Raw genomic sequence first — 22,974 nt, 5'->3', positions numbered from 1 at the left:
CCCCCTGTGTTTCAGGATGTTTCTGTGTCCTTGAACAGCCCCAGTTTGAGTCTCAGTTGGAGATTACTGTAAGTTTGGCTTTCCTTGAGCCACAGCACTACTCAATCATCCTCCATTAGCCTACCTAAGGGGTTAATGTTGCCAACCTTGTCCATCTGTTGCTAAGGAAGTGTTGCCTGTTGTACAGGAAACAGGGAGAGAGGTTTCCTGTTATGAAGAGAGGTTTTTAAAGGGTTGCTTTCCTCCAATCATGCAACAGATGCTGAGCCAGGAAGTCGGGCCAATAGCAAAAGCTTTTGGTGTCCCAAAGAAACGGTTTTTAGAAACTGTTTTGGGGAACTTTAGAGTTCATAGTATTCTGGAAATGTTTTAGGGACAAATATGTTGTGGAATATTAGGTATTACAACACAAGTTTATCATGACTCAAACTGATTATGCTGACGGAGTACTCAGTCCTATCTCAGATTCAAATTGTATTCATTCTAAATCAATAAAGATATCAATAATGAAAAGGAAAGCTGCTGTTCTTATTTAAATGCACATTTGTTTTAGTCATATGTGAATAATTGGTGACACTGAAACCAGAGGTTTAAAAACTACCCTCTTAATATGAACAATGTCTCATTATGCTTATAGCCTGGGATACTTACACATTCAATGCATCCAACTCTGTACTGACGTGTCAAATACATCAAAGTTCTAACAAATCCAAATAAATCAATTTCCGGTAGGCAAATAGGTCACAAATAATTTGCAATTTAAAAACAAACGATTTGCTCATTTGAAATACATGAATTTATGGTGTACATATATAGCTATTGTAATTCGAAATGCAACACTTTTATTGAGCTGAATGTGGATGAAGTGGGTTTGGTCAGTGTTCCTTGTCCGCGAGATAGACCTTCCTTCTCAGGATGCGCGACAGAGCGCCTCCGGTATACTTCGCGAGCGCACCAGTCGCGCAACAGCTAAACAAAAGGGATGCCGGCTCTGTAGACAAACAGCTACTACCTTGACAGAGTAGTAGCAAGTACTTGGAACAACCAGAGAAAATTGTGAAATGTTGAATTTAGACCACTTGAATACTTTCAACATGAATTTGGGATAAGTTCACAGAACCTGTGGACATATTGTGGCGGTTGATTCCTGCGTGTGAAAAAATATATGTGGATAACTCTCGGTTGCTATAGCGGATGATGTCCCAAAATGAACACAGGTATGTAGGCTAACATTCAAGTGGCGATGCATATTCAAGAAAATAAATTGGGAGCCTGATATAGCCTACTCATCTACTTACTGTATTTACATTAAGAATACTCCAAGTGTGTGTGTGTGTGTGTGTGTGTATGTGTGTGTGTGTGTGTGTGTGTAAGAGAGAGAGAGAGAGCGAGAGAGAGAGAGAGAGAGAGAGAGAGAGAGCAAAAGAGATAGCATTTCTCAATTTTGTGTTAAACAAATGTAAATTTTTCCTACACCGCTTGAAATAGCATAGGAGAACAAATTGAATAACTAAAATCACTACAGGATCAGAGACCAAACAGGTGTAGGTTATTGTTTCGATTAGTTTGTCTTTTTTTAAAGGACTTTTTCATTTTCTTTGATAGATCGACAAATAGGGGGTCAAATCTCACTTTGGGTGAGATAACAGCTATTGCAGAATTAAAGTCAATTAACCATAATAGGTGAACCAGTTTGTGTAGTTCTGTCCTTGAGCTGTTCTTGTCTATAATTGTTCTGTATTATGTCATGTTTTATAATCTCCCAGCTAATGGGGATCCTAATAAAATAATAAAATAACAAATTAGTGATGGGTAGTGAAGGCTGTCGTCAGTGTCATGACTGATGTCTTGCACCAGCCTATAGGGCGATTCATGTGGCATGTTATTAAACACAATCCATACAGAAAAAAGGTATATTTTGAATTCCAGCTATAATTATGAAAATATCGGGTGATATATCGGTGAATATTTCCACTCTAAAATCGGAATCCGTATCGGATCCAAAAATCCTACATCGGTTATACTGTGTGAGGTACAGTATGATGGGATTATTTATGCCACTTTAGAGGTGAAGCCAAAGGTAGATCTACTGCATTTCTACTGCTCTGTGATGATTGGCCTATTCACAGAGTATTTTATAGAATTGCTGTTATTACGTGATGGGGGATATTTCATGATTATCCTGTGAGCTTGGCACAGTCATGGTCCTATTTTTCTATCTTTCTCAAACATTTGTTTTAATTTAATTCTTGTTGCGTAATTCATATCCTGTTGTTTGCAGAAGGACTTTGTAGGACTGGATGTTTGTTTTTTCTCTGTTTTATTGTTATTTTACCCACTAAAAGGACCTTTTCAGAAAAAGTGTGTGCTTGTGTGTATGTGTGTGTGTGTGTGTGTGTGTGTGTGTGTGTGTGTGTGTGTGTGTGTGTGTGTGTGTGTGTGTGTGTGTGTGTGTGTGTGTGTGTGTGTGTGTGTCAGGGGAAGAATGACAAAGAGGAAGTCCATTTGTGTTGTTAGAATTTGTACTCCTAGAAGGGTTCATGGAGGAGTGAGGGCACGCTGTTAATGTCCTTCCTTCATGGACTTCCTGCGTCAAGTTCTTCAATGGGAGTCTGCTGGAATAGTTAATTAGCAGTGTTGGAAAACAACAGACAGACAGACAGACAGACAGACAGACAGACAGACAGACAGACAGACAGACAGACAGACAGACAGACAGACAGACAAGACAAGACAAGACAAGACAAGACAAGACAAGACAGGCAAGTCAGGCAGACAGATAAGACGTACAGATAAGACAGATAAGACAGACAGACAGACTGACTGACATACAGATAAGACAGACAGACAGACAGACAGACAGACAGACAGAGAGGTAGAGACAGACAGATAAGACAGACAGACAGACAGACAGATAAGACGTACAGATAAGACAAGACAGCCAGACACGCACACAGAGACATAGAGAGGCAGACAGATGGACAAGGAGGGAGTACAGAGTGCACACAAAGTTTAATAGGATGTGCGTCAGGGCAGGTACTAAATAACAGGAAGAGACCAGGGGTGTATAAGTTTTGTTACGTAAGGGTGTGTTTCACCAAAAGACTTATCAACCAGTCAGCTATCTTTCACAGGTTTTCCACCCTTCAAAGTAAGTTGGTAGAGAACACTGGACTTGACTGTGAGGTACATGCTGCATACAGTATCTGATTTCCTAAACAGGGGACTTTGACATAGGTGAAAGACAATAAAAGTTAGTTTGTGTCTGTCTCCGCATGTCATTTTTTAATCAATTGATGTATTTTAATTATGATCATGCCATGCCCTATAAGCTGTAAAGTGTAGAGCATGCAATACATCTCTGTATTCCACTCGGGTAGATGTTATTGTTCCTACAGTATGTTCCCTATGGATTTGTTGTTTTTCCTGTAGATGCGTCCCCTCTAGCCATCTGCATGTCACGGAGTTTGAGACATATCTGCAGCCTTCCTCTTTACAAATGAAAACAAGGCTAAGGGATTGCTTGTTTTATATCCATACAACCAAAAGCCAACCAAATGTATAAAAGGTTAATGAAAGATTATTCGAGGTAGGATATTGCATCTTCAACTACTACTTCAACTACTACTGAGGTTGAACATTGTATTTGAACTGCAATGAATCACACTTTCTGTCATTTCCTTTCCAGATTTACAGAAGCGACTCCAAGTTCCCCGACCAAAGATCCGGAGTCACTTAACGATCAAGGTGCAGTCCAAACTGATGTCAAAGCCTTGTCCCTCTACCCAGGGTCCCAAACCTCCCACCGCTGCAATGCCCAGACCCTCCTCATCTGAGACAGAGGCAGAGGAGGAGCAATGCCCCCCTCACGGTCTGAGCAATGGAGACTTGACCTCGTCAGAGGGGGAACCTAAGGACCACCAGGAAGGGTCAGAGGACCCCATACCCCACTCCACAGATCACAACCAGGAGGAAGCAGCACCAGAGGAAATCCTTAATGACAATGACATCACAGATTATGGTGAGAAGGAGAATGAGAAGGAGGGGGATGAGATAGAGAGAGAGAACAATGCATCTGAAATGGAGAACACTGGTTCATCTGACACTCACATTGCTGCAGAGGAGAAAAACTGTACAGCAACAGATGACTTGAACCCACCTGGGAGTGACAATGATGGTACATCTGTGGACCCTGAACATCATCCAGAGTGTGACAATGTGTTTCTGTGTGAGAGAGGAGATGAGGAAGGGGGGGGAATCAAAGCGGAGGAGGAAGATAATCAGAGTTTAGCTGAGGAGACTGAAACATCTGATGAACCTATAGGGTACCCAGAAGAAGATGTTGAAGAACCAGACACCGAAGATCATGATCATGGGACCACCCCTAGTCAGCCTGCTGCAGACACTGACAGAGGGCTTGAAGAGGAAGTCAGCTCCCCTGGTGGTGAATATTTACAGTGTAAGGTACCCACTGATGAGGCTGAAGAGGAAGCCGAGGATCTCTTACTGGGAGCACACTGCTGTACACTCCCACCCGTCGGCGAGGAGTATCCCTACGATGTGATTGGCCCCTCAGATGAGCCTGTTTACACATGTGACACTGGTGAGCCCGGTGACACAGGTGTGTGGCAGCCTGAGCGTGCCACCAAGGACCCCTCTGGCCATTTTCGTTTCTCTGGCAGCACTGAGGATGTGTTTGGGCCTTACTCCGTCATCGAGGCGGTGCCTGCTGACAGGATGAGCACCGCTGACCCTGAGGTTAATCACGATGATACATTCTGTGGTGACAAACCACACACTGCAAAGGAGATGGACACAGCAGGCACCTCTAACCAACAGCCTTATTATTTGTCATCAGACGATGTGGAAGAGCTAGATGATAAACGGAGAGAGAGTGAGGTCCAGGACACTCCTGAACAATCCAGCCAACACATAGAAACAGCCATGGAGGATGTGGATGAATACGCAGACATCGATGACTCCCTCTGCCCCGAGGCCCATGACTTTCAGCAGCTGGACGGTGCCTCATCAGAGGACTATGTGGAGATTGGGGACGATGATGAGACGGATGACACGGAGAGGAAGCAGATCAGAGGGAGGAGTGTGAGAGAGAGAACAGCCAAGCGTGAGCAGGCTTTCTCCAGCCAGCGGAACAGCTGCCAGCCCCGTCTCAGGTTGTGTAACATCACAGTGCCAGCAGACCTGGACCGGACACGGACCCCAGAGCTCACCAACAGGGTGGTGTTCGCCCACACCACAGAGGCCTTCGAAGAGGACATAGAGGAGCTAGACTGCCACATCGTACCTTATCACTCAGACTCAGACTCAGACAGCGAGGAGCACATCTATGAGGAGGCCGGCTTTGACTCTGAGGGGGAGAACTTTATGTCTCTGGACCGGAAGAGCATTGTGACGCGGTCGCGCTCCTACTCTGGGAAGGTTTCGGGTTATGTCCCTGAGACGGTTCCTGAGGAGACATCAGAGTACCAGAGTACTTATGACTATTGTACTGTGGCCTTAGACCAGAACGGAGAACCTCTGCGACGTCCTGAGCAGCCTGAGGTCAACAGACTCATCCCCTCTCTGAAGCCACGCCACTTCTTACTATACCCAAACTCATACTCCGCAGAGGGTCGAGAACTGTCATTGGGAGCTCACACAGAGGCCGACCAATCCCTGAAGGATGATGGCAGGATGAAAAGGACAGATGACACCCTCTCTCTGCCATGTTTTAGCACTTCTTCCGGAAGCTTCTCTCAGCGGAGCCACCAGTCGTCCAGCGATGTTTCCATGCCAACCTCTCTGGTGGACATCCCACCTCCCTTTGAGCTGGCTTACATCACCAAGAGACCGGTCACTAAGAGCTCCCCATCCCTCCTGATCAGTGTCTCTCCTGAGTCCACAGACAGCAAGCCCAAGAAGAAGTCCTCATTCAAGCGCTTCCTGGCCCTGAAGTTCAAGAGGAAAACGGACACTAAAGGCTTTGGTGACGGGAGCATACGCTCCTCGCGCTCATCCTCTGAGTCCAGCCACCATGGCCCAACAAGAATCCTGGAACTGGAGCGCAGGAGCACTGGCTCCCCTCAGCCCCAGTCCCAGTCTCGTATGGTGAAGCCCCAGCAGCGCCCTCCAGACCTTCCCTCCACCTTCCTGCTCTACAAAGACCTCAGGAAAGAAGACCCTAAAGCCTATGGTAGCAGGGGCGTGTCCAGGGTGGAGTCCTTCGAGGAGCGCTCCCGCCGCCCCCTCATGCCCCTCCCCCTGACCAAACCCCGCTCCATCTCCTTCCCCAGTGCAGACACGTCTGAATATGAGAACATCCCAGCTATGAGCTCTGACTATGAGAACATTCAGATCCGTCCTGGTGGGAGACCTACCAGATCCATGAAAGTCACAGATTTCTTTGAGGACCCCAAACGCATAGTGGCCCCCTCTAATGACAACGATGGCTATGTGGATATGAACAGCTTCCCTGGGATCGACAGCAAACCCCAGTCACCTGAGCAGGAGCCTGAGAGGTACAGTAATTTATTATGCCGTGTAACAAATTCATGATCACGGATGTTGGGCCTCTTCAGTGGTCGTCTGAACTGAAAAGTAGTGTACAGTCTGCAGCAGGGTTGCAAAATTCCGGAAACTTTCCCAAAATGTGCTGTTTTTACGGAAATCCCAGTTGGATGATTCCTAGAATCAGGAGGGAATAAGCATGAAATCCTGAAATCCTCTTACCGGGATTTCTGAAAAACGTGGAATTGTTTTAAATTAACAGAATTTTGCAACCCTAGTCGGCAGAGACTAGGGTTGCTCTTCCCCATAACCACTCTCTCCTGTTGTCCAGTGGACTGGTTTGGCCAGGCTCCATTACTTCAACATTGCAATCTCCAGACCAGCTTCAAGATAACTGTAGCTCAAATGAACATCAGCTCCTGGCTGACCAGATTTCGTGGAGAGTGTTGTGTTCTGTGAGAGATGAGCAGCCTGATTTGACGAGGCTCGTTCACTTTGGGAAGATGCTTGTGGGAGAGCTTATCCTGCTATCTCATTTCCTGGATTTCAGGGTCGCATCTGGTGTTGGCTTCATAGTGTGTCTGAGGGGATAGAATAGCTCACAGACTGAACACCATAGACAGAGCTCAGGTTTATTCACAATAGAAATAATTATGGGTTAAAATTAAAAGTGAGAGAGAGTGTGTGGGAGGGTGGGTGGGAGAGAGGGCGAAAGAGGGAGAAAGAGAGGGAGAGAGAGAGGTACTGTAGAAAGCAGGACAAGGGGACTTGGATTACGAAAGATGAGAGAGAAAGGGGGTGCTAGAAAGAGAGGGAGGGAAAGGTGTGATGAGGAACAGAAAGTGGATGAAGAAAGAGGGAGAGCCATGGAAATGAGACAAAGTGATGGCAGAAAACGAGAAAGAAGGGGGAGGAGTAAGAGTGGGTTGGTTTAATTGCTCTCTTGTCCCTGACATTTGTGGTTAAGTTTAGGATCGCTTTTATTAAAGGCGCTTTCCCCGAGTGCCTCTCTTTCATTGAGCCCTGGAGGGATGGAGAGATTTACAGCAGAGAGAGAGAGAGATAGGACGAGCAATCACTGGGACCTGCTACTGTAGGACCAAATGTCCCTCTCTTTGGTCTCTGCCACCACTGTCTACAGCCAGCCCAGGACACCCGCAGTCACAATTAGACACCTGTTTGATGGCTGGTGTGCGTTCATAGGGACAGGCCATTACTACAGGCCTCTTAACATTTTTTTTTAATGAATTTTCACACCAGTACCTTGGAAATTGCCACAGCTGCCATTTATGGTTGCTTCGTGCAAAGTTGCTTATTTCACACTTACAGTATATTGATCATTTGAATTCATTATTTTTATTTAGACATTTTAGATCGAGAGTTGTATTTATGCAGTTATTGTATATTTTGATTCACAGTTTAATATGTTGCTTATTTCCCATGCATATTTGACCCATAGTTCCATGCAAGTTCTCTTTTAGAAGAGGGAAGCCTTTCTCACAAAACCAGGCTTATTGTCGACTTCATAGGCACTGCGAGTCTCCGTGGATGAATACCATTCCCTATCATGATCAATGACCTCACTGTTTATCTGGAGTTTGTTGGAAACCAATGTGCCACACGTTTGAGTCTCCTCCATTTCTCAGACAATAGTCCCCCAGAGCAGGATCTTTTTCTGCTGGTGACGTTATCGATTGGGCTCATTGTTTGGTAGAGGTCTGAAACGTAACTGATCTAAAGGGGCCTATCTGTCCTGTCGCCTCGGCTGCATTCTCCCTGGATAGACTTCTGTTGCCAGGGATGCTGTGTCTGTTTTGTGTCTGTGCTGTGTGTGTGTGTGTGTGTGTGTGTGTGTGTGTGTGTGTGTGTGTGTGTGTGTGTGTGTGTGTGTGTGTGTGTGTGTGTGTGTGTGTGTGTGTGTGTGTGTGTGTGTGTGTGTGTGTGTGTCTGCGTGCGTGCGTGCGTGCGTGCGTGCATATGTGTTTGTGTGTGTGCATTCGTGTGTATGTTTTCCTGCTGAGCTCTTGCTGAGGGGTTGACATTGCTACTGTCCTAGCCCTGCGGGCCGATGATGGCAGGGTGATTTATTGAGCATGTATTCAGAAGTTAACACTCTTCTCTCGCCGCCCAACAGAGAGGATCGGGACTGTTGAGGGCAGAGGGACCAAGGGACAGTGGGCGGAAGTGAGACAAGGGGATATACCCACAAAAGAAGGCAAATAGTTACTTCAAAGTCAGAAAGTTGCTACAGCATACAACATTTCACACCAGGTTAGATTCATGTACAGTTCAAACACTGTTTAGCAGAGAAAGGCAAAGAAAAGTACATTTTATTTGTAACCGTAAACATAAGCAGGATAAAGAAATGCAAAGTTAGAATATATGCAGATATTAATGAATGTGCGTGCCTGCCTGTTTAAACTAGGTTTCTGCTGGTTCAGAGCTGAAACTCATTGAGTCTGACTGAGACTGTCTTGCTAACCTAGCTGGCAAGGAAGGTGTCTTGGCGGTGCTTGTGTTCCATTCAGGGTGCTGTCAATGTGCTCTGTGATGACTTTCTGTACCATGCAGTACCAGTCAGATCAACAGCACCAATTAACTAATGTCGTCCCACTGGAATAACCCCACAACAGACCAAACCACAATAGTTTGTATATAATTTTGCTGCTGTAGTTATTTAACTTATGTTTTTTGTCTTATAGACAGAGCGAGAGCAAGAGAGAGAGAGAAAGAGACCGGGCAATTATTCTTATTTGTTATGGTAAAAGGCTTAAAGTGGACCTTGGGATACAGCAGTATGATTGGTAATTCCCTAGTGTAATTCCCTAGCCTCTAGTGTATCCTCTCCTTTGTAGTTCCTCTCTGCCTCTGTACCGTGTTAGTTCTGCTCAGAGAGACGCCCTGAGTGCATTGTTGTAGAGGGTGGTGGCTGTCCACTGTGGCGTGGTGTCTGGGCGGTCTCTGGTGCGGCAGGGCTATGGGGCGGCAGGGCAGGGCGTGGGGTACAGCAGGCCTGGAGCCAGGCCCTCTGAGGTCATTGCCAGGTAATCTCCAGGGAGGAAGAGTCCTGCCTTATAGGCTTACACTCCACCCTGCTGTTTACAGGAAATGCAAGACAAGGGCGGAGGGAGCGAGGGAGACAGGACTGAGGGGTAGGGGGAAGACGGAGGCGATGGGGGCCACCATGGCGGGGTGGGGTGTGAGGGCGAGGCAGGGTGGATGTTCCCAGACTCCCCCAGGACTGGAACAACAAGACGAGGTGTGGTGTTGTCAGGAATGTCAGGTCTGACCTACAACTACAATGTGCTCTTGTTGTCTTCACTGGTAGAACAGAGGAGTGGTTACTGTAAAGAGTCAGTGGGGCCCAGTCTGGACAATTTAAGCAGGGTTCTCACAGTATGACAACCACGAGGTCCCACTCAATAGAGAAATAGCCTGTCAGATGCTCTCCTGTTGTTTGCGTTGATGCTCTATCATGGCAGTCACAGTCAGGGGACAGGCTCTAAGCATGCTAGCTCATACAACTAGCAGCACAACAGCCATAGATCACACATAATGATCAACTTAAGCAGCTCGAAACAATTTAAAACTGTTGTTATGTTTTTAAATCCACATCTGCGTTTACATTTCCCATGTCGAGTTGACTAATGACCGTATTGCTATTTTCTTTAATAGTATTATTACAAAGACAGAAAATACCCTTCTGATTGCATCTAATGCATATTTTAATACTTCATGTTTTACATATTACATGCCCCATCTAATCCTTGGAAAAGAGGGACATATAGGTCTAGAAAATCACTTTTGAATTTGTCATATTAGATTTAATTCCCAGGTATTAAAGAAGACACTGGTTGCAAAGGCAAAGAGATTGCTGGCATAATTATATTGCCGTGTAATGAGGATTTTAAAGTCTTTCAACTATTGTTCGTAGGAAGCCGTTTTACTGATAGCAAAATTATATAGTGTGATTGAGGACATATATTACATATGGAACCAGGGAAACATTTTTGAATTTTTTATGTGGAATAAATCAGGATAATAAACCATTACATTTGGGCTTCCTATTATAACAGGTTGAGCAGGAAATCACTCTTGGTGACTCTGGTGAGAAATTACCCTCAGTGGGCACTGAAATGCTAATATTTCAATCTAACTGTTCAGTAATGGTTTATACATATTGTCACTAATGTAGCTCTCTACTGCTGTATTGCTATATGAGCCCAATTATGTCCCGTGTGCCTAGACACTGGCAGAGAAAGGATAGTACTATGAGATATTATAGGAGAAACTGAGCATTGTGATGCAGGATCAGGTGCAGAAGTTCAGCTTTTACTTATAGTTGAATATGATGGTCCACATGTGCAATTGGCAATATTTACAAATAATCACAAATATTTCAAACTGCTCAATAATACTTAAATGAAAAGGAATTTTCTTGGAGCAAGCAAACCTGTCTATTGCACTGAGACTCAGGTTGGGGTATGCCATGCTCACGTCAGCCTCCCCTCACGTTTACCACACCAAATCTGCCGTAGATCAAAACAAACGCTTATGATCACTTAATCCCTGCCTGGGACATACCACTGTCAAAATTACAATGAATCACATAACTGGTAATCAATGTAAAAGGCATGTTTCAAAATCCTTCATTTCAAAATCCTTAATAATAAGCAGACATAATCTTCATCGGAACCCGTTCATAAAATAAATGTAATTTAATTCCCTATTCACAGTTGACTCCTTTATAATATTGGTGCCCTTGCAGGATGAAGTCATGACTACAGGAATGTGCTCGCTCCCATAACCTTGTACAGGTATCGGACATTTGAAACAGACAAGAGGTCCTCCAAGGACTAAACAGCCAACAAGTTGCCTACACATGGGAAAAACCACAAACCGGTGCACCTACTACCATACCCCGTTCAAAGACACTTCAATACTTTGTCTTGCCCATTCACCCTCTGAATGGCACACATACACAATCCATGTCTCAATTGTCTCAAGGCTTAGAAATCCTTCTTTAACCTGTCTTTAACCCTTCATCTACACTGATTGAAGTGGATTTAACAAGTGACATCAATAAGGGATCATAGCTTTCACCTGGATTCACCTGGTTAGCATATATCATGGAAAGAGTACCTTATGTTTTTAACATGTCTAACACATACTGTATGGAGCCAACGAAACATATTTGCACTAAACGTGGAATTCGATTATGAAAGGAAACCATTTGGGCTTCCTATTATAACAGAGGTTGTGCAAGAAAAGACTCCTGTGCCCAGACACTGGGGGATAGAGAGTATGCCTTTAGTAGCCTAGGTCTACTATTTAAACAGCACTATATTATTGGAGAAGCTGAGGATGGTGATGAACTATGGCACAGTGCAAAAGCTGAAGCAGTTTTGATCGCAAGAAAATGTATAACTCTATTTTAGATAGCCTAGCTATATAGTAACTATGAGCTCCTAGGTCTCAAAGGTTCCCAGACACTCTCTAGTCCTATCACCATCACCTGGGACCCCCAGTGTGACCTGGCCCCTCAGGGGGATAAAGGGAGGTCACAGATGAGTAATGCTCCTCCAGCCCAGCCAATAGCACCAGGTCCTGTGTGAGAGCCTTCAGTGTGGTAAGGGCAAGATGAAGGATGACTGTGTCTCGGTGAATATGAAGTCCAGCTAGGAACTCTTTTAACCTTTGGTACTCAGGGGCAGAGAGGGTAGAGATGCAGTACAGGCCTGTAATAGCCTCTGTCTCTACAGGGTGATCTGTTATAGTCATAATTATAAACTGGGTGGTTCGAGCCTTGAATGCTGATTGGCTGACAGCCATGGCATATCAGACCGTATATCAGGGGTATGACAAAACATGTATTTTTACTGCTCTAATTAAGTTGGGAACCAGTTTATAATAGCAATAAGGCACCTCGGGGTTATGTGGTATATGGCCAATATTCCATGGCTAAGGGCTGTATCCAGGAACTCTGTGTTGCATCGTGCCTAAGAACAGCCCTTAGCCGTGGTATATTGGCCATATTCCACACCCCCTCGGGCCTTATTTCTTAAATATAACATACTCATTATATCCTCTACCGAAATGTGTGTGTGTGGTTCCATCACACTGTATCTGCGTGTATATTGGTACAGCACAGTACTTTTAACAGTGTGTGTGTGTGTGTGTGTGTGTGTGTGTGTGTGTGTGTGTGTGTGTGTGTGTGTGTGTGTGTGTCTCTGGTCTGTCTTGCTGTGATGAACCTGTTCACAGCAAGACCCCAAACAAGCGCTTCTACTCATGCTGTTAATGTCCTGGCAATCTGGCTTCAGTCATCCATGTTACTACTGTAGGACACACACACACAGCGGAGAGGATAATACACGCAAGGGCAAGGGGATAGGGGAAATGAAAAATGAACAGCAAGCTTCAATGTGTTTTTTTTTGCATTCTTGCAGCATCTATAGTAAAACCTTTGTCAGTGAATGTAATGTCCCTCTTCTCTCCCTGATGTTGCAGTGCCTACACAGAGCCTTTCCCAGTGAACGATACTCCAGCAGGGCTCTCAGCTGAAGAGGACCATGGACTCACCTCAGAGGAGGAGGAGGGAGGAGTGGAGCATGGTTTTGACAAACAGGTGATACACACAGCCAGCAGTAAACACATTAGACAATGTAACTCTATGAGCATGTGTTAAGTCACAGGTTGTACAGATCTTCAAAGATTTGGGAATGAAACGCTTATTATTAAGTATATCTAAGATGGATGACCTTTACCTGTAAATATCCACTACATAATATTTCAATTGGCTACCACATTCAATGGTGGGTATCACTTTCTGTTGAAACGTCTTTCTATTCAAGCGGACATTTTACGGTAGCCCAGAGATGGACCCCACCCCATCCCACTGCCACAATAATATCAGCTGGGCTCCCGCCACGTGACTCACACTTCCTTGCTTTCTTCTTCTTCTTCAAAAGAAAAACACAATAAGGAGAAAAATAGTTGCGCCAGTCCCAGAAACAGCCAGTCAGCCTCTCATACATAATGCATCTGAATTTAAATCTGTGTATTTTAAAAAGCTTTCACGTCTACACTCTAATCAAATAATCACTCTTATTTTGATGGTGGTGAATCAAGTAAATCAAAATGATCTTTTCCTCAATCTCCTCCTCCCGTGTAGCTGTTACTATCAATGTTTCACAGGAATAAGTACCTAAAGAGAGCATTTTAACATTAGCTCTGTTCATTCACTTCTTGCTGCTTTCGCTTCTGTCATCCAGATTGATGGACGATCCAGAGCCTTCTACGTCGCCAAAGAGCTGGTGGACTCTGAGAGACTGTGAGTATCTCTTTTAATGGAATCAGTAGCCTCCCTGCTTTAGTCAGATCATTCTCCCTCTCTCTCTCTCTTGTTCTCTCTCTCATTCTCCCCCTCTCTCTGTCGCTCCTTCTCCTTCTCTCTCTCTCTCTCTCTCTCTCTCTCTCTCTCTCTATTACTCTCTCTCTGTCCTATTCATCACTGTCTTCACTAATTTATTGAGTAGCATCCACAGCATCCCAAACTGACAGCCAATTAAATGAGTGTCTAGTGTAAGTTATTGAATATCAGTACAGCCTCAGCAGACAGTGAATTGTTCTTCTGATATACTTCGGAGAGTACATTTGACTTGTTGGAGAATGTTTCTCTATGTAAATGATGTGGCACACGTTTTGTATCTGGTTCTTTTATATCTTGTAATAATCTGCTAAAGTATTTACCTGTCTGGATGTGTGAATGGATTCCCATTTAAGCTGACAATATCACTAACCTATCACTCTCTCTTGTTGTTTTTTTTAGACATGTAAAGGCCCTTAGGCTCATTCAAGAGGTAAGATAAACAAACGGAGCAACACCACTCTCATTGTACAGAGTAGAATATATTCTGGTGAAAGCCCTCTGAATACTCCAATTTTTCAATTTATAACGCCACGCCCACTTGATCTAGTTCCTGATTGAAGATGACTGTTTTCCTCCTTCCGGCCCATTCACAAACAAGCAAAACTTTGTTAAATATGAATTCAGTTTGTCAAAACTATTACATAATGTTCACATAATTTGAAAAATATGTTCATTCTATGCTGAGGAAAATTATTGAAAGAAATTGAAAGTTTCACGTAGTAGAGCTCCATTCTGTTTCTTTGTTATCCTGAAAACTCTCCAGTCCTTAACAATTACAAGCATACCCATAACATGATGCAGCCACTACTATTCTTGAATATATGAAGAGTGTTACTCAGTAATGGGTTGTATTGGATTTGCCCCTAACATAACACTTTGTATTTAGGACAAAAAGTGAATTGCTATGCCACGTTCTTTGCAATGTTACTTTAGTGTTGTTGCCAACAGAATGCATGTTTTGGAATATTTTTTAATCCCTACAGGCTTACTTCTTTTCACTATGTCAAATAGGTTAGTATTGTGGAGTAACTACAATGATGTTGCTCCATCCTCGGTGTTCTCCTATCACAGCCATTAAATTCTGTAACTGTTTTAAAGTCACCATTGGCCTCATGGTGAAATCCCTGAGCGATTTCCTTCCTCTCTGGCAACTGAGTTAGGAAGGATGCCTGTATCTTTGTAGTGGCTGGGTGTATTGATACACCATCCAAAGTGTAATGAATAACTTCACCATACACAAAGGGATAGTCAATGTCTGCTTTTATTTTTACCCATCTGCCAATATGTGCCCTTCTTTCCGAGGCAATGGAACATCTCCCTGGTCTTTGTGGTTGAATCTGTGTTCACTGCGTGACTGAAAGACCCTACAGATAATTGTATGTGTGGGGTACAGAGATGAGGTAGTCATTCAAAAATCATGTTAAACACTATTATTGCACACAGAGTGAGTCCATGCAATTTATTAGGTGACTTGTTAAGCACATTTTTACTCTTGAACTTATTTAGGCTTGCCATTACAAAGGGGTTGAATACTTATTGACATTTCAGCTTTTAATTTATAAATATTTTGTACAAATTTCAAAAAACATAATTCCACTTTAACATTATGGCGAATTATGTTTGCGCCAGTGACAAAATATCTCAATTTAATCGATTATAAATTCAGGCTGAAACACAACAAAATGTGGAAAAAGCCAAGGGGTGTGAATACTTTCTGAAGGCACTGTATAAGCACTCGGAAGCTGACGTTCGTTAGCGTTAGCATTCTCATAGTGAATGACTGGCGGTGTTAGCTAGTTAGCATTTTAGACTATCCGATGGTCGTGATCCATACCGGTTGTATCTCTTTTCAATCAAAGAACAATACTGGAAATGGAAATTTTGTTAGACACAGAAAATTAATGACAACATTTTTATGTAGATATTTGCAATCTGTTGTGCCATAAAGTTAACTAGCTAACACCACCAGTCATTCTCTATGAGACTGGCCACCCCTCAAAGCCTGGTTCCTAGGTTTATTCCTAGGCTCTTGCCTTTCTAGGGAGTTTTTCCTAGCCACTGTGCTTCTTCATCTGCATTGCTTGCTCTTTGGGGTTTTAGACTGGGTATCTGTATAGCACTTTGTGACAACTGCTAATGTAAAGGGCTTTATAAAATACAGTTGATTGATTCATTGATTAATGCTAATGAACGTTAGCTTCTGAGTGCTTATGGAGGAAGACAAGTTTGAACGTTCGGGCGTGCCCCTGCCAACAGCTTTGGTACTACCCACAAGGGGTAAAGAAAAGTGAATCTCTCATTGAAATGCATTCATTCATTTTAGTGCTGCATTAAATGGCTTAAAATATGATATTCTATATTTTGAAATGTTGTATTGTATCTATAACTGAGTTGATGTCTGACTTGTGTTGTGCAAGCCATCAAGTCGAATTAAAAGAATTATAACTTTTACCACATATTTCAAGCTTCGAAGCCATGGTGGTGAAATGCTAATTCAATAGCCTACAACAGGGATGGGCAACTGGTAGGCCCGACAACCAATAATAATAATAATAATATATTTTTTTAAATTGGGGGGGGGGCACTCCGTCGGGGTCTCAACTTACTGTTGAGAGTTAGAACAATAAAATACACTAGGTGCAATTTCGAAATTTGGTTGCGCATCAGCAGTCACTCAATTAGCCAGTGTCAGCAAAAGATTTTTAGATTGATAAGTTACTTTCTAAACTTGTAGTAAGCATGGTCGAATTACTGACCGGGGTGGGGCCCATTGATCATTAGTTATCATATTAGAAACTGCAAACATTTGCCTCCACCCTATGGCAAAATGTGTAGAATTGCATAAAATGAGTAATAAAATGGCTAAATCTTCTCTCCGCCCCATGACAAAATTTGTAGAATTGCAGCAAACTTGCTTTAGAATGGCAACATTTTCTCTATGCTCCAATAATCTGCATCTCTGTAATTTATTTGAGATAGCTAAACTAAAAAGAAGAACTTGTGTGTTATGTATACCTAGCTAGCTATATCTACCTTGAGTCAAAGCTGAAGCTGTCACTCTTCATCAGCATAAATCACAAATATTGATGAGAAAATGACATCACCACTTTGTGCAATTCAAAGACCCGAGCCAGCTAGTTGTCGTGGATGGCAGATCAGGTTTGAAAAACCTAAAATGTGTTTTACGGTCGGGACAAACTGCACGCCCAAAAGTGAGTGATCAAGCTACTGAACTAGCTGTTGAGCATTTTGAACATGACAACTTTAATGCAAACCAAAGACAGCAAGCTAGCTAGTTAGCTAACTATTTTCCAATAAGGCATTAATTTCATAACCCATCTAGCTAAGATAATACTTTTTACCTTGTTTGTCGATCTGAAATGCTAGCTAGCTATGCAGTTCCAACCTATCTAGCTAGATGCCCATCCAACCAGCTAGCATTGGGCAGCTAGCCAGCTAAATATATCTAGTACAGAAGAGACATTCATCAAGTCGAAATTGGATATTAGTAGCGCTGTAGTTAGTAAAGGATCTATTAGACAGCCAGTTAAGATGGAAAGCATGCGATTTAAACCCCCAAAATAAAGCATGTTAATTTCAAGCAAAACACATGTACTGTAAGTGAATGGGTTTTCCAACATTCTGAAGCTTTCTTTGCCCTTTGTGGTCGTTGCTAAGTTAAACAATAGCCTCACATAATCGATGACACAAACCTGTCTTCCTCCATACTAAGTGGAAACAAATGTTTTCATTTTTTAAATAATTTTCCTCAAAATAGAATTAACATATCTTTCAAATCCTGTGCACGTTAATTAATAGTTATGACAAATGTAATTCATATTTAACAACGTTTTGCTTGTTTGTGAATGGGCCGGAAGGACGAAAACAATCACAACAAATTGGATGTGCTCTTGTTGTCAGGCGTCATAAGGTGAATAGGTTCCAGAAGCCATTGATGACATTACTTCCTGTGTGTCAGCTCCTTGGTTTGTGGTGGTTCTCTCCGGCCGTCAGCCAGCCCTGTGCTTAGGTTTATCCGTGTTTTTCCAGCTAGGTTGACTTCCTTGCCTTGACAACGTGGGCTCGTCAGCCCAGAGATAGTCAGTCAGATGATTACGCAGAAACGTACGCACCAGGCATTGTTTGAGGTGAATTTACACAAGCGCTGGAGCACATCGGTGCTCATTGACACCAGGGTACCTTACACAGAGAAAGGTCAAGAATAGGTCAATGTTACCTTCATTTAAGTTGTCCACCCCGAGATTGGAAGGTTGTGAGTTTGATCCCCCGCAAAGTCATACCAAAGACAGTATTACAAGATTCAAAAGGCACTCGCACATCTGATCAATCTTGTTGCAGGTGCATGGCAACAGTTGAAACAGGATGAAGGAAAAAAGGAAACCGCACACTGCTCTTGATAGTATCACTGATATTTAATAAGCTTACGTATCGGCCTAACGGCCTTCGTCAGAGCTTTTCGTCAGAGCTTTTTTTCTCTGACGAAGGCCCTTAGGCCGATACGTAAGCTTATTAAATATCAGTGATACTATCAAGAGCAGTGTGCGGTTTCCTTTTTTCCTTCATACCAAAGACAGTAAAAATGGGACTTGATGCATCTCAGCATTAAGGGGATAGATTGGGGGTAAGGCCCTGTGATAGACTAGCATCCTGTCCATGGGGTGTACTTGTACATCAAGTTGCTACAAGGGATAGGCTCCTGCCATATGAGCTGTTCTGGCTCGTGCAATTCTACTTACTTAGCTTTATTCAGCTATGTCCACTGTAACTTCACCTCTTCAAAAATAGAGTATAAGATAGCAATGGGGTTGGTTCTTTGTACCAGTTACCTTAGGCAGGAAATACAGTAAAGCAGAAGGGGACATTCTGAATGAGGGCAGTGAGGAGAACCAACTGTTGATTCCCAGAGGTCAGTGATGCATCAAATACAGCTGTTGTCATTCCTCTCCATGATTTCTCATTTACTGCCTGTCAGAGTAAGTGTACAGTCTAGATCCCAGCAGGTTTGGCTGAAAAATTGACATTTTCCAGTAAGGCACTGGAGCTCGACCTTCACATATAGAATAGATTGAATGCGGTACCCTGAGTAATTCATTTGATCCCATTTTGATCTCAGAAGAATGTTGAATGGAGAGCCAATGCATTTTAAGTAAGGAATCCCCTAACCCAGAATGTTGTGGATTCAATTTCCAGATGCAACAAAAGCAAAATGAGACTCTTGCCTTGAAAGAGTCATTGCAAATAAGAATTTATTCTTAATTGACCTGCTTGGTTAAATAAAGGTCAAATGTAAAAATAGTTTGCTGAATTGGTAAACTGTTGATATTTTGTCATGGAGCTAGTGTGTGTGGTTGCTTGGATAGTTGGAACCTGACAGCTTGAATCAATGGAACCTCATCATTCATACTGGATACCATTAAGCAAGGGCACTCACTACCTGAATTAGTTAGTTAGGTGTACAACCATGATTTATGATTGGTTCATTTGAATGTAAAAGCTGTAGTCTATGCACTTTGATCCCATTAAACAAACTTGAGTAATGCAAATATTATACACAAGTCCACTCTAATGATTGTACTATATATCATCATTATACTAGGTTTCTTATGTAGATTCTGTAGACATATCGATATATATGGCCTTCTTTTTGTTGCTTCATTACTGAGTCTTTCATGTAAACATCATGAACATTCTTATTCATTACCTTTGTACAGTGTGTTCTTTCATGAATTCTCAATCCTGCACACTTGCTATGTTTTTTGAATACTGAACGCAGGATGTTTAACCTTGTTTTTCCCCTTCTCAATAAGGTTATTATATCAGCTACATGTCCCTCATACCCGCCTTCCAGGCATGATATTCAACAATATTTCATTTTTCTGTTGCATAATGCATAAATCCAACACTCGCCTCTTATAATTCTTAAAGCTATAACAGTAGAGGGATGTTCCTAAGTGGGTTCCCTCTCCAACAGACCTAACTCAGCAATCCATGCATGATTGGAACAGACCAGACATTTCTAGACGACCCCCCCCCCCCCACCCCCCCCCCACCCACCCCCACCCACCCACCCACGCCACACACTCCCTAGAGCTCTCTAACACTCACACACAGCTGGGGGAAAAGACCACCGTCAGTGAGAGTTGGGAGAAAACACACAAGCTATTGTTCCATTGTTTGATGAGGAATAACAAAAAATACAACACATTTCCAGACCCTGTCTCCAAATGGGAAGTGAAGTTCTTCTTCTTCTTCTGAGTGTTCTTCTCCAGGACTTTCCCAAATAACAGGTTGAACATATGATACTCCGATCTGACGTTTGATCTATCCATATATTTGTCTCTCAGGTTTGACGAAGCTTCCCTGTTCAACCAACTGTCTAATGTTGTCATTTGACCCTGTATGCTTTTATTCTATACACTGGGGGTGAGAGTAGATGAGAGAAGTAGAGGGTAAAGCTGCTGTCCTGTGTTGGGGCTTAGTGAGCTGTGAGTAAGACAACTGTGTCTGTCCCAGGGGAGGGAGCAGCCAGGACATAAAGTAGCAGCCAGGTCTGCTTCGCAGCAGTGATGAATGCTAACTCAGATGGGATCGATAGCACATGATGAACGGGAGGCGCTAAAGCACACAGTGTCACAGTATTATCTCACTGTGGTGTGTATGTCTCTACTTGTTTTATGTCTGCAGTGTTCTAAAACTGAAATTGATGAGGTCCAGACGCTTGTCCTTGTAGACACATGATGGATTTATATTATAGATGGTGTTAGCTACCAGACAGCCATACCAGGAGGGACAATTGATATTGCTTAAGCATTTTGACACCTTCAATCAATTAGTGAACTTTTATATGTTTTCCCCAATTCTTAGAATAGAGAAATGACCCTTCTCAAGAGCATTCCTTCCTAGAGAAGTGCCATAAAGCCACTGAAGTTTTCGCCTGTGTGGTGACACGAACATAATCACGTTTTAATGTAGTGATGTGCAGTTCGGGAATGATTTGTAACTTTTTTGAATGTCTCTTTTTACTGCCTCGAGAGTCATGATTCTTTTTTCTGAGGGACTTTAGTCGTTCGTTTTAACGTCTGGCTGGCCGCAATGAATTCTACTGCAAGATTAATACGCAATACTCTGGCGCAGCGTCTCTGGAGACGAGCTCTGACCAACAGCTGTCTATGATACACTCACCGGACAGTTTATTATGTACAGCCATTTAGAACCGGGTCGGACCCCTCCTTTGCCTCCAGGACAGCCTGTATTCTTTGGGGCATTCTACAAGGTGTTGTAAACGTTCCACAGGGATGTTGGTCCATGCTGATGCAATGACATCATGCAGTTGCTGTAGATTGGACAGTGGTACATTCATGCTGCAAACAGCCTGTTTTGGGTTGAGGTCTGGGTACGACGCAGAACTCGCTGTCATGTTCCAGGCAATGTTTTTCCACTCCTCAATTGTTGGTTTTGTTAGGCCCAAGACTAAGTCCAATATATCCTCCAAACACCAGCTTCGAGGCCATTATTACTTTTATACAACAGGTTAAGAAACAAATTCAAATAACGATTGACATATTTTCATAAAAAAATATTTTTGTTTGTCCTGTTTTTCTATAGAAATGTCTTTGAATATATCCATAAAAACTATGCTGATTCATGATTTTGACTGGCTAAGAAAAGTTGCCTGCCTGTTTTTCTCGTCCTAACTCACAACACGTTCATTACTATGGGACAGAGGGAGATTGAATTTCAATACTGAAACAATGTTGCAAATGTCGGAGAGACAGATAGCAAGTTTTATACAAATCTCCGTTGTTGAAAACCAAATGTTAGTCTGAAAGAAAGGGGAGATAATGTTACAGTAGAAATCAAGTTTATAAATTGCCTGGTTGGGCTGATGAGTCAGTGGATTGCTGCCTGGTTGGGCTGATGAGACAATGGATTGCTGCCTGGTTGGGCTGATGAGACAGTGGATTGCTGCCTGGTTGGGCTGATGAGACAGTGGATTGCTGCCTGGTTGGGCTGATGAGACAGTGGATTGCTGCCTGGTTGGGCTGATAAGACAATGGATTGCTGCCTGGTTGGGCTGATGAGACAGTGGATTGCTGCCTGGTTGGGCTGATGAGACATTGGATTGCTGCCTGGTTGGGCTGATGAGACAGTGGATTGCTGCCTGGTTGGGCTGATGAGACATTGGATTGCTGCCTGGTTGGGCTGATGAGACAGTGGATTGCTGCCTGGTTGGGCTGATGAGTCATTGGATTGCTGCCTGGTTGGGCTGATGAGTCATTGGATTGCTGCCTGGTTGGGCTGATGAGTCATTGGATTGCTGCCTGGTTGGGCTGATGAGACATTGGATTGCTGCCTGGTTGGGCTGATGAGACAGTGGATTGCTGCCTGGTTGGGCTGATGAGACAGTGGATTGCTGCCTGGCTGGGCCGATGAGACAGTGGATTGAGCAGTGAGATGGACCAGTAAATAAGCATTTCAACGTCATAGCCTTACTTGTGTAACTTATGGAACAGAAACCGGTTGGAATGTGGTTTAAACCAATCAGCATCCAGAATTAGACCCATCCATTGTATAAGAACATATAGTTCATGTCAGTATGTTGATAAATGGTAGGGTTCTGGTCAACAATGTATCAGTGACCAAGGTCAATATGCAACCCAACAGCTGGTATGTAACCCAGGTCCAGAACTCCTTTTCCTGAGTGGTTAGACAGGCAGAGACTGGGGAAGAGGAAGACAGACTGAGATGATACTGGGTTAGAGGAAGACAGACTGAGATGATACTGGGGAAGAGGAAGACAGACTGAGATGATACTGGGTTAGAGGAAGACAGACTGAGATGATACTGGGTAAGAGGAAGACAGACTGAGATGATACTGGGTTAGAGGAAGACAGACTGAGATGATACTGGGGAAGAGGAAGACAGACTGAGATGATACTGGGTTAGAGGAAGACAGACTGAGATGATACTGGGTTAGAGGAAGACAGACTGAGATGATACTGGGTTAGAGGAAG

At 43.2% G+C, this 22,974-nt stretch overlaps 1 protein-coding gene across 2 annotated transcripts in view; it reads left to right on the top strand.

Annotated features, from left to right (window-relative positions):
• Positions 1-913: 913 nt before the first annotated feature.
• Positions 914-22,974, top strand: part of LOC106583046 (FYVE, RhoGEF and PH domain-containing protein 5) — a 46,443-nt gene continuing 24,382 nt past the window's right edge. For both annotated transcript variants that reach the window (XM_014166805.2, XM_014166804.2), the window contains exons 1-5: positions 914-1,217; positions 3,689-6,518; positions 13,018-13,135; positions 13,782-13,840; positions 14,339-14,369. In XM_014166805.2, coding sequence (XP_014022280.1) covers positions 1,208-1,217; positions 3,689-6,518; positions 13,018-13,135; positions 13,782-13,840; positions 14,339-14,369 — 3,048 coding nt within the window. In that variant the 5' untranslated portion in view covers positions 914-1,207. The remainder of the gene's footprint in view (positions 1,218-3,688; positions 6,519-13,017; positions 13,136-13,781; positions 13,841-14,338; positions 14,370-22,974) is intronic.

The sequence above is a fragment of the Salmo salar genome, chromosome ssa22, assembly GCF_905237065.1.
Source record: "Salmo salar chromosome ssa22, Ssal_v3.1, whole genome shotgun sequence".
Classification (NCBI taxonomy): domain Eukaryota; kingdom Metazoa; phylum Chordata; class Actinopteri; order Salmoniformes; family Salmonidae; genus Salmo; species Salmo salar.
Note: the sequence above shows the minus strand (reverse complement) of the source record. Positions and strands in the feature narration are given on the sequence as shown.